This window comes from Glycine max, chromosome 8 (assembly GCF_000004515.6).
Source record: "Glycine max cultivar Williams 82 chromosome 8, Glycine_max_v4.0, whole genome shotgun sequence".
Lineage (NCBI taxonomy): Eukaryota > Viridiplantae > Streptophyta > Magnoliopsida > Fabales > Fabaceae > Glycine > Glycine max.
Genome location: NC_038244.2, coordinates 8,350,864 through 8,363,670, shown reverse-complemented (window position 1 = coordinate 8,363,670; position 12,807 = coordinate 8,350,864). Strand labels below are relative to the sequence as shown.

Sequence of the window (12,807 nt, the reverse complement as noted above, 5' to 3'; positions counted from 1 at the left end):
TCCCTTATGCAAGAAGTTTGGTGAGAGTATAGGAAAAGATGCGTGCCCTGGTGTTTCCTTATTTTTATCTTATGGTTCTCGTGTAAAGGTGGGGTGGGGTGTATGCAGTTTTACTGCTGCAACACTTGTTCTTTGAGGGACCAGATTTTATGGTGCCCAACAATTGTTATTTTAGCACTTGTGCAATTAATATTATTTGTTATTGCTGAGCTAAAAAAAAATGTTGACTTCATAATTTGCCAGACGGGTATTGTCAGCTTATCACAATTAGACATGGAGCATTTTGGTTTTCAAATAGGGGGGAGAGGCATAGGACATTGAGGCATAAGAAAGACGATAGATTTATTAGAATAACTTTTTCTTTTGCTTAACTCCACTAAAACTCATGGTTGTTAAGAATTAAGATGTTCTGTTGAGCAATATTAGAAGATGAAATCATGAAACATACTACTAGCTAGCGAGGAAAAAAAAAGAAAGAAAGGCAGCACGTATTATTTCAATTGTTAAATAAGAAAAAAAATATGATATCAATCAGGCTAACAAAATTAAACATGAAATCAAAGACAAAGAAACTTCAAACTTTTGAATTGAAACACCATGGCGATAAACCCTATCACTCCCAGGAAAGGAAGACACATATTTCCTTTTTCTCCATTTCTGCACTTTGTGTCGAACTTGAGTGACACAATTTAGTAGAAAGTGGTATGGTTGAACCTAATCCTTGTACTTCATTTCAGATACCAGGAAGCCAGGCATGTCAAACAAGGCAGAGAACTTCTCAACATCAGCTTTGAGATCTTCAATAGCCTTGTTGTTGACGAGACCCTTGTTGAAATCCTTGAGAAGTTTGCCATGCTCCTTCTGGATCTCCAGTGTGAGAGTCACAGCACGGTGAAGGAACTCACCAATCTGCTCAAAGTCTTTTTCAACCAAACCCCTAGAAGTCATGGCAGGGGCACCTGTTCACAGAAACTCCAGTCAGGGGCACTCACATTTATCTAACACATCAGAGAAAAATACAGAAACGGGGGCACAAAAAAACCATTTTGGTAATTGATACATCAAAATAATTCATTTCTAGGGAAAAGTATCAGAAAAACAAAATAACAGATTAGTTTATAATTGATTTGCCAATCATATTGCACGACAACAACTCGAAATTCTTTAACAAAGGCAGTCTGCAAGCTTTAGCCCGAACTAACATACCTCCTTTGTTAAAGCACTAAAAAACACATCCTCAATGAAATCTCTTTCAATACTAATCTACAACAACTTACTAAGATACCTTGTACAAAATACAAATACATTAAAAAATCCAAAAAACTTAGATGCAATCACTTTGGTGTTTTGGACATTGTTCTCCAACCAAAATTAAAATTTCACTTATATAAATATGCAAGCCTTCAATAGAAATTTTATAACTTACTTTCGAACTCTGATAAGAGAACAGTACTAAAATTACGTAAGAAAATTCATCTAAGTTCTGCGATGATAAAAAAGAAAAAGAGAGAGAGAGAGAGAGGATATAGTCCTAGCCTAAGGAAATCATTTTTATAATCTTATAAATGAGATCTTGTTTCCAATTGAGTTAGTAAAGCAAGATTTGTATTGTAGCATATAAAAGAGAAGTAAGATCGTTACCAATTCGCACTCCACCAGGGGCCAAGGCACTGCTATCACCAAAAACAGCGTTCTTGTTAACAGTAATGTTACAGAGATCACAGAGTTTCTCCACCTTATTCCCTGCAAAACAATCACACAACGAACAAGTCAGATTTATAGACATTTGTAACAAATCAAAACCAGAAGGTAGAGATCCAATCCTATATATATTACCAGTCAATCCAAGAGGTCTCAGATCCCACAAAACAAGATGGTTCTCCGTTCCGCCAGTGACAAGGCTGTACCCTTTCCCCATCAAGTATTTTCCAAGCGCAACGGCGTTCGCCTTAACCTGCTTCGCGTAGGCCTTAAACCCGGGCGACGCGGCCTGCTTCAGCGCCACGGCGAGAGCACCGATCTGGTGGTTGTGGGGCCCACCCTGCAGCGAAGGGAACACCGCGAAGTTAATCTTGTCCTCGAAATCATAAACCGCGTTCTCCGGCTGCCCCTTCTTCGGCGGCTTGGGGCCCTTCCGGTAAAAGATCATCCCCGCACGTGGGCCCCGCAAGCTCTTGTGAGTCGTGGTGGTCACAATGTCGCAATACTCGAAGGGGCTGTTCACTTCCTGCGCGGCCACAAGGCCGCTAGTGTGCGCCATGTCGCAGAGAAGCAATGCTCCGCACTTATCAGCGACTTCCCTGAAACGTTTGTAGTCCCAATCGCGAGGGTACGCGCTGCCACCGCAGATTATGAGTTTTGGCCTGAAGTCTAGGGCTTTTTCTTCCAAGCGGTCGTAGTCGATGTAGCCGGTGGTGGAGTTTACCTTGTAAGGGAGACTCTCGAAGTAAATGGAGGTGGCGGAGATCTTCTTTCCGCCGGAGGTGTAGTAGCCGTGGGTGAGGTGGCCGCCGGAGGGGAGATCTAGCCCCATGATGCGGTCGTGGGGGTTGAGGACGGCGGTGTAGGCGGCGAAGTTGGCCGGGGAGCCGGAGTAGGGCTGGACGTTGACGCCCCAGGATTGGGCGTCGAGGTGGAAGGCTTGGAGGGCGCGTGAGCGGCAGAGGTTTTCGATCTGGTCGATGTATTCATTGCCGCCGTAGTAGCGGTTGCCCGGCATGCCCTCGGAGTATTTGTTCGTGAGAGCGCTGCCGAGGGCCTCGATGACGGCGAAGGAGGTGAAGTTCTCGGAGGCGATGAGCTCGATTCCGCGGCATTGACGGCGCTTCTCCTTCTCGATGAGGTCATGGATCTCGGGATCCACCGTCGCCAAGGGCGTGTTACCCCACACGCTTACTGGATCCATGAACGGTGGAAATGAATGAATGAGAGTGAGTGAAGAGCGAAAAGCCAAGAGCGAGAAGAGAGAGTGTTGTTGTGTTTGTTGAGGTGGAATGGAAATGTGAGTGCGTATGTGTTCGTTTTTAAAAGCTTTGAGACCGGGTGTGAAAGGACCGTTGTAGCCTGTGCTTCCGGTTGGTTAGTTACTTGTAGGTAAATTGTGTCCACTTGTTCGCCTGGTGCTGGTTTACTACCAACCACAACTTCAATTCTTTGTTTTCTCTTTTTTTTTTTTTTAACATTTATAAATTTATAATCAATAATCAATATTTGTAGTATAAACATCTAGTATTTGTTTAACGCCGAAAAAAAAATTTCAAATTAACTTAAAAATACTATTAATAACTAGTTTTGAGTAAACATTGTTCCAGATTAATAACTAGTTTTGAGTCTAAGATTCAATTTTATAATTACATTGATGGTTATTGTTCAGGAACAAGATTTTATTATCTATAATAATAATAATAATTTTTTACATCAGAATAAATGTTACGCATTTGGCTGGACGTTGACGCCCCAGGATAGGACAAATTAGAATTTTATAATTACATCGATGGTTATTGTTCAGGAACAACCGATAAATCACATTATTTTAATGCGAAAAACGTAAAAGCAAAAATTCCTAACATTTATTCTGATGTGAAAAATTATGTCCTAAATTCTAATTTGTTCCAAACACGATATTCATATTACCGTTTGGTTGGTTGGGCGTTAGAAACTCCAATGCGTGAATTTCAAAACATAAATGACTTGCTTCTACATCATTCACAGTTTTTAGGAAATTTTGCTTGTAGATGTGAATAAAACCATGTTATTTAATGCAACACATGAAACAAATAGAGCAGTTGTTTAACAGGAGTACAAAACAAAAGTTAATTTATTAAGAAAAATAAACAGAAAAGAGCAGCGATCTTGATTAGTGTTATTAGTAGGATTCTCTTTCTGTTGATAAAAAAGACAAAACAGTGGCTTGTGTTTAAAAGGTGTGCTGCATGCACTCATACTCATAGATTTAGAAGTTTACTTGTTATCAAACCAGTTAGCTTAATTGGCTCTGTCAAGCATGGGAAGAGTTAAATTTGGAAAATGCTTACATCAAACTATCAAAGGCTTTTCATTCAAAAACAAGCATCAGCTTCACTTCTTAAACTTCAACTTAAGTTAAAGCAAGAAATTCATTTGTTCTACAATTTGACTGGAAACCTGAATGTGTGATGCACACACTGCATGTACGTCACTGCAAGACTTGGTTTTAAGTTTCTTTCCCAATTCTCAGTGAGTCAGTGTTGTTGGTATTTGGTAGCAACGAGGTTGGTGGGGGCAATATAGCCAATTTATTCCCACCAAAATCACCAACCCCCCTCTCTACTTCACTGATGCTGACTCTTTCCTTCCCCCACACCTTGCTTCATTAACATGGGGGATAGTTAATTTGTAGGTTTCTGAATATGACTGGGAACTACTAAACATTGTTTTTTTCCCCAACCAATAAATTTTGATTTATGAAATTGATCCCCTTAAATAATACAATAGGTCTATGGGATTAATTTTGATTTAACAATGAAGTCAATGTTCAGCAGGCATGCATATTCAGCCAAAATCACATCGCAACAACAACCTCTTGTGTCTTCACCCCATCAAGTCAAAAGCTATTTAACTAAGAACATCTTTAAAAATATATCAGTGTTAACTTTTACTGTGCAGCCTCTAATAGTGCACCTTTAAAATGACTTGATGTAACAAGCATTTTATCCTTTAACTTTAATTAATTTAGTCTTTATCTTTTATTATTAGCATTTTAGTTCACGTTTCCTTTTTCACATTTTATACATGAGCTATTTTAAAATCCATACCAACTTCTATAAAAACATTTATCATTGTCCACTTTACAGGCATACCAGTAACCAGTTTACTAATACCCAATTCAATGTGGTGAAATTATATTTAAAATAAAACCTTTTAAGCCACCCTACTCAGTTCTATAATCATGAGAAATCTCGTAGCATCGTCAAGAGATGTTAATATGGTATCAATAATTTTTTTCCCAGGATCAGGAAAAAATTAAACCTGCCTACCAAAACAACTTAGAACAAATAATTTGGAGATTAAGCTGAACCACTCCACCAATTTTGAACAATCCCCCAAACTTTACTAACATGGCCAAGAAAGTCGTAGTTCGAAATTTATGATATAAATGAGATGCAACTAGTTCACTTACTAGGAAGCATTTTAATTTCATAATTCATAATTTCAGAGGTTGATGTTGGGCTTGACTTAAATCTCCCATTGGGCATTGGTGCCATTGCCAAAGCCATTTGTAAAGAGTCTTTCAATCGCGTATGTTATATGCGGTTGGCACGTCCCAACTTCCAAGTTATAAGTCCTCAATTACCTACCTGTAGTTTTTAATTTATGACTTTATTATGCTCACTTTTTTTTTTCCGGTGAAATTGTCATGCTCACCAATGCTCTCATAATAATTCCGTGATATTTTATTTAATTACAACGCGGGACAAACTGCATCTAGATCTAGGCTACTACTACTATATTATAAGCGTATTAATTGAGCAAATATCCAATTTTAAGATCTACTCAAGCTACGCGAGAAGGTTGTTGATCTATTTGTTTTCACTTTTAACATTAATTTGGTCATTGAATTGTTTTGCTTCAATAATTACATATTAGTAATAATAGTTGGAACGGCCATTTGCATGAAAAAATAGAAGGGCGAGTCATCTGAGTCCTATGATTTGATTTTTTTTTTCTTAAAAAAATCTCCCTTTTTATAAATAGAAAACCCAAATAAAAGTTAAAACAATAATTTATGCAATTATCCGAGTGAAAAGGTGCCAATATATTTTTTGAAGAAAAAATAGTTTGATGCATGTCGTCATTATGAAGTAACTATTATGATCATTTGAAAAAAGGTCACCACATCTCAGACAGCGGACAACTGAAGCACATGGGTATTTCTTTCTTGGATGCATGGGTTAATTTTTATTTTTTTGTTACTGATAATATTCTTTTAAATTTTAATCTATGAACATGCTCATGTTTCCTGCAGTACTGTACTTTACTTTTGAAAAAGAATTATTAATTATTAATTATTATAATTCTCAAATCTTTTTAGTCGTATATTAATTCATTTCCCGGGATCGCTCACTCTTTTACTATGAATGCGAATGAAATGGAAGGCGACTTTTTTTTCTTTGTTATTTTTATTCTCTTTTCTTTAAAGAGGAACCAACCGACATAGGTTTTTCAAAGCCTTGAGCTGTACTTATGCAGCAAGCTGGTAACGCAAAGCTAATACAAAATGTCCTTAAAAAAGTAATATAAAATATCTTTCAAGATTGGGGAAATTTAATTAACATAAATATCTTTTAATTAATTATGATAATTTCATCTTTAAAAAATACTGAAATTCTATTTATAAATTCAGATAAAAATAATATAGATTAAACACATATTATTTATTAGAGACAATCTTATTTGAAGCACATTCGATTTTTATAGGTGAAAAAATTTTGATACTCATTCTCATGACTTAAATTCAAAATTATTAATTAAGTTGAAATAATTCTACACTAATTAATCCATATAATAAGAGGTACAAGAAGACTATAGGTAGGAGGACCTTGAAGAGGAGATAGAGGAGCACTTTGTGTGTAACTTCTTAATCAGGTCAACTAAACACCAATGCAACCTACTCTGTCATGTCTCTGATGTTTTCCTTTTGTATGCAAATAACACTCAAGTTTGATGTATAGAGTCGATCAGATGGACCAATGACAAATTTAAAGCATGGAAATTTTTATCCATTTTTTTTATCAACAAAATAAATTAATCTAAGGATATCTCTATGTATCAGTGCATGTTTGAATTAAAATTTGTAAAAAATATCTTTAGGTCTTATTTCTTTATAACAGAGTTTTGAGACAATTTTAAAAACAACCAAGTGCATGTTTGTTTTATTGTTATAGACGAACTTTTAGGACAAAACGAGATTTACAAAAACATTCAGAATCCTGCTTTGCAAAATTGAGTTAGTGATTGTGGATCATTTAAATTTATCATAAAATGTAACGAACATCCAAAGATACTCCAATTACTAAAGAACACCGATGGGAAGTTGAGTTTTATAAAAACCAATCCAAGAGGATCGATCATCCACAAAAAGACAGGGTGAGACCAACACAAAGATTTAATGCGGTTGCAACACGCCGAGTCGTGCGACGATTCGGTAAAAATAAAATAAAAATATCTTCTCAATAATTGTGATTATGCTGTACCAATATTTTTGGTCGGTTCATCAAATTAATCTCCATGACTGGGGACCAGAGCTTGATTATTTATGTATGCTGGTTTGTTTCCTTTATTTGATCACATGCACATTCACTTTGCTTGTGTTTTCTTTCATTTTCAAAAAATGTACAAGTAAATCACCGACACACGCATATTCATAGCGCTGGAGGAGGAGGGTTTTGCTTCACTGATATTTTCATTTGGCAATCCACAACGTAGTTAATAGTTAATAGGTCATACACCAATGAAAATAGCAAATCAGAAGCAACTATGATGACCCCATCTCCCTTGTAGTAGTACTCATCAAAATTTTGGGACTTGACTTCTGCAGTCATATTTCACTCATCAAAATATATTTTTGTATTTTAAGTGATTAGTGATTTGTTTGAAAAAGGTATTTTTCAATAGTAAAATTATAAAATATATATTAATTGATTTTTTTTTTGTTTGAAACAATTCATTACTGTGGACGAAATAAGAAAATAAAGTTAACCAATATATAAATTCAACCATTTCTAATTATAAGATTCCAAAATTAATTTGTGTGATAAAAAATAACCATAAAAATAGTTTTCATCACTTCAATAAATTTTTCCAACTTACTTTTTTTTCGAAACAACTTTTATCGTAGGGGGAAAATAGTTTTATACAAATTTGTATGACTTTATTATTAAAAGTAATTGATAATTTTACTGGAATAAGATATATTAAAACTACTTTTTACTAACATATTCAAATACAAAACCTATTTATATAGTAATTGACTAATTGTTAAACCTATATTTTGACCGGGTTGTTTACGAATAAAAAATGACATTTTTTTTACAGTATTAGTTATTATATTAAAGGATATCAAAATGAAAAAAATTAAGAAAATAAAATGAATGTAAAATAGAGGAAAGAGAAATGTTAGGAATATATTTTATTTTTTTATATTGATAATTCATAAAAATTAAACTTAATTTTTATTTTACTTATGTTACTTAATTATGCGTCATTTTATTTTACCCATCATTCAACATATAAACATAGCACAATTATCAAAATTTTAGCAAATATTTTTCTCTATCTAATAAACATTTTATAACATAGATTTGATACCTACATGTTGAATGCTATGTAATTTTTTATTTTTTATGTTAACTTGATTAACATTGATTCTATCCTTTAAATATTTATAATGTCAAATAAAAACATTGAAGATTGGAATATAAATATTTTGTGTTTTACAATATTTAGAGAAACTTGGTTGATATCACAAAAAATTGTAAGACAAAATTAATGTCAAGTGAGTTTAGAATACTAAATGAAAATTTTAACATAAAAAAAAAAAAATCAATGGAATGGAACCCATCCAGCGCAACTAGCTGAGTCACATACAGTGCCAAAAGACATGGGTACTACAAATGCTCACTTTAGTGGCTATGGAACAACCATCAGCATTCAGCTCTTCCTTTTTTCTGTCGTAGGCCAAGAGACAAAGTTTGTCACAGGTTTACAAATTGATTGTGGCCACAATCACACGGTAAACATTAGAATGGAAGAAAAAAAATCTGTCTATGATCGATGTCGTGAACTTCACCCACTCCATCAATGAAGAATTTATTTTAAATACAGTTACACACCAACTTAATAAGACTTTTTGCACAAAATTACCTGATTGGGAGGAATATGAATTGTCTTATAAATCACGTATTCACAAGTTCTACTTTTACAAAACTCTTTACATGTATTTTCCAAAAAAAGAAAAATCTTTACATGTATGTTAACCTACCTAACAAATCTCTAATTAACCTATAAATTTTTTAAATGCTTTTTGAGAAAACTTTATAGGCAGATAGAAGATTGTTGAGAGTTTTTTAAATGCTTATCAACAATCTCCGATAGTCCCTTAGCTTTACCAAGTACATGAAAATCTTACATATAATGCTTTTACTTTACCAACTATTAACTTGAGCACCGAAATCTTTACCAGTATGCTCATTTGATGCATATTAAAATGTACAAAATTTTATAGAGGCCTGATCAATACCATCGAATGAAACCTTAATGACATGCTACTTGTTAGCGATGTCAATAAAGGCTTACTCAAGGATTATTCCACAGGCCTAAATCATAGACAATTTTACTTAATTGTATTTATTCAATTAGTCCTTAGATGTCAAAGAATCTATTAGATGATAGTTTTAGTGGCATGATAGAGAATGAAACCCACATCTATAAAAAAAAGAAGACAAAAGTTAGTTTTAGATCTTTAATCACTTGTGTGAATTCATATTAGTTTTACGTGTATTCGAAGTGAAAATATTCATCTGTATGAGACCATAAACATTCTTATGAGAGACTTGTTTGAAGTATAATTTTTCATAGTACAGTAAAGCTGATTGTTGTTTTTTCTCGTACGCAAAATTTATATTCAGGACAATGTTTAAGAGTGAAAACATAATAAAATTAACCTCACAAAAAGTAAGTATATATATATATATATATATATATATATATATATAAATCTCAATCAATTAAAATAATAATAAGGACAAATAAATAGATTCTCACAAAATATAATTTATTATTAAATTAATTTTTAACATTATAACTTAACGATAAAATATTTTTTTTATATTTTTTTATGAACTAATTTAACAACTCATCACATCTTGCAAAACAAAATGAATCATTTATCCTAATAATAATTTAATTTAGGCGTTTATTTTATGATGATTTAGCATCTTTTTGGGAGAATACTAAAAAACATATAAAAGAAAAAGAAATATTCAGGATGAAAAATGAAATGCGTGTGAAAATTGGAAGGAGGTAAGGCTGGGTCGACCCAGATCTAGTTGAGCTCACCAACTCCCGCTCCCATTTCCTTATTTATAGACAGAGTCTGATTGTTTCCTCACCACTCCCTCCACTCTCTTTCTCTAGTCCTGTTATTTCTCAGCGCGTAAAGCATGGCTTTGTTGGTGGAGAAAACCACGAGTGGTCGCGAGTACAAGGTCAAGGACCTTTCCCAGGCCGACTTCGGCCGCCTCGAGATCGAGCTGGCCGAGGTTGAGATGCCCGGCCTCATGGCCTGTCGGACCGAGTTCGGCCCCTCCCAGCCCTTCAAGGGGGCCCGCATCACCGGCTCCCTCCACATGACCATCCAGACCGCCGTTCTCATTGAGACCCTCACCGCCCTTGGCGCCGAGGTCCGCTGGTGCTCCTGCAACATCTTCTCCACCCAGGACCACGCCGCCGCCGCTATTGCCCGCGACAGTGCCGCCGTCTTCGCCTGGAAGGGTGAGACCCTCCAGGAGTACTGGTGGTGCACCGAGCGCGCCCTCGACTGGGGCCCCGGTGGTGGACCCGACCTCATCGTCGACGACGGTGGTGACGCTACCCTTCTCATCCACGAAGGCGTCAAGGCCGAGGAGCTCTATGAGAAGACCGGCGAACTCCCCGACCCCAACTCCACCGACAACGCCGAGTTTCAGATCGTGCTTACCATCATCAGAGATGGGTTGAAGACCGATCCCACCAGGTACCGCAAGATGAAGGAGCGTCTCGTTGGGGTTTCTGAGGAAACCACCACTGGAGTTAAGAGGCTCTATCAGATGCAGGCGAATGGGACTCTTCTCTTCCCTGCTATTAATGTCAATGACTCTGTCACCAAGAGCAAGGTAATGTCTCTTTTTCCCCCAGATCTAGTGTCTTTTTTGTGTTAAAATGTAGGATTGAGTTCGGATCTGTTGTTTTTGGATGGGTTTTGTGCCATTGGTGAAATGAGGTTTTGAACCTGTCAACTGTTTGACTAATGTCCTCTAAGAAGTCTGGATCGGTATTGGGTGCTATTTTAGTGTGTTTGGATCTGTGTGTTGAAACGTCAGAACATTAGTAAGTTGCTTGCTAACGTGACTTTAGGTAAATGGTCACATGTTTTATTACACAAATAAGGAATTGATTCTGAGTGCACATTTTGATTTGAAGCTACTTTTGGATAGGATAAAATAAATTATACTGAATTTTACTACTGTTTTTGGTTTTAAAATAAAAAAATGTTCAAACATAAATCATGTTGTTTCAAAATCAATTTTAACTCGAAATCGTTTTCATTCAAAATTGGTTTTGCAAACATTGATCCAAACCGAGTCTTTTGTGACGGGTTGTTTATTGATTAGGGTATTGAAAGTAAGAAGTGGGTGATTGGATTTTGAGGACATTATACTAGCTGGTCATGGATCTAGTTGATTATAATTGGATTTTGCTTTGTTGCTTGTGTTTTGTTTGTTTAACCTTTTAATCTGTGGTTTTGTAACAGTTTGACAACTTGTATGGGTGCCGTCACTCTCTCCCTGATGGTCTCATGAGGGCTACCGATGTTATGATTGCTGGAAAGGTGGCTGTTGTGGCTGGATATGGTGATGTTGGCAAGGGTTGTGCTGCTGCAATGAAGCAGGCTGGTGCTCGTGTCATCGTGACCGAGATTGATCCCATCTGTGCCCTTCAGGCTCTCATGGAAGGCCTTCAGGTTCTGACCTTGGAGGATGTTGTTTCTGAGGCTGATATCTTTGTCACCACCACCGGTAACAAGGACATCATCATGGTTGACCACATGAGGAAAATGAAGAACAATGCCATTGTTTGCAACATTGGTCACTTTGACAATGAGATCGACATGCTTGGGCTGGAGAACTACCCCGGCGTGAAGCGCATCACCATCAAGCCCCAAACTGACAGATGGGTCTTCCCTGAGACCAACACCGGTATCATTGTCTTGGCTGAGGGTCGATTGATGAACTTGGGATGCGCCACTGGACACCCCAGTTTTGTGATGTCCTGCTCCTTCACCAACCAGGTCATTGCTCAGCTTGAGTTGTGGAAGGAGAAGAGTACCGGCAAGTACGAGAAGAAGGTTTACGTTTTGCCCAAGCACCTTGATGAGAAGGTGGCTGCACTTCACCTGGGCAAACTTGGAGCTAAGCTGACCCAGCTTAGCAAGTCCCAGGCTGATTACATCAGTGTGCCTGTTGAGGGTCCATACAAGCCTGCTCACTACAGGTACTAAGTGATTGAGATGATCAACTGAAAAGTGAGTGAGGGAAAGACAAAAATCGGTTTTATCAATCGGATTTGATTGTTTAATTTTCCTTTTTTTGATTTTTGGTGTTAGACTTTTCAGATTTGTGGTAGAAGAATTGTAGCCATTTTTATTTCTGTAGAACTTTTGTTCGAGTGGGTGGGACCAGTAAGGAGGAAGGCGGCATCCTGTTGGTTTCTGTGATATGAAACCAATTTGGGTTGAATAAGGCTTGTTTTGTTTGGGGGATGTGTGCATTTTGCTTTATTAAATACTAAAATTTGTGTTTCTTTCTGCCTTTTCAATACATCAAAGAAAATAAAAAAATTCCTACCCATCTATCATCTAGTTTCGGAAACACATCGACACATTGTGGTATTATTTGGTGCTTCTGCAATATTTTTAAGAAAGGGCAATCAGGGTAATTAAGTTCTCCAACTAATCCGATTTGAGCTATATGGTGAATTAACTTAAGGGGTGAAGCTCTCACAAGTTGAATC

The 12,807-nt window shown here is 36.4% G+C and overlaps 2 protein-coding genes across 2 annotated transcripts; one reads left to right on the top strand and one right to left on the bottom strand.

The window, feature by feature from the left end:
• Positions 1 to 467: 467 nt before the first annotated feature.
• On the bottom strand, positions 468 to 2,995 carry SHMT (serine hydroxylmethyltransferase). The gene is made up of 3 exons (NM_001368762.1): positions 1,837 to 2,995; positions 1,642 to 1,743; positions 468 to 959 (listed from the first exon to the last, which is right to left on the bottom strand). The coding sequence occupies exons 1-3, from the start codon at positions 2,903 to 2,905 to the stop codon at positions 715 to 717; spliced, it is 1,416 nt and encodes a 471-aa protein (NP_001355691.1). The 5' UTR covers positions 2,906 to 2,995; the 3' UTR covers positions 468 to 714.
• A 7,036-nt stretch (positions 2,996 to 10,031) lies between these two features.
• Positions 10,032 to 12,597, top strand: LOC100786939 (adenosylhomocysteinase). Its single transcript, XM_003531169.4, has 2 exons — positions 10,032 to 10,910; positions 11,549 to 12,597. Exons 1-2 carry the CDS (start codon positions 10,200 to 10,202, stop codon positions 12,293 to 12,295), a joined length of 1,458 nt encoding a protein of 485 aa, XP_003531217.1. The 5' UTR covers positions 10,032 to 10,199; the 3' UTR covers positions 12,296 to 12,597.
• The last annotated feature ends 210 nt before the right edge of the window (positions 12,598 to 12,807 follow it).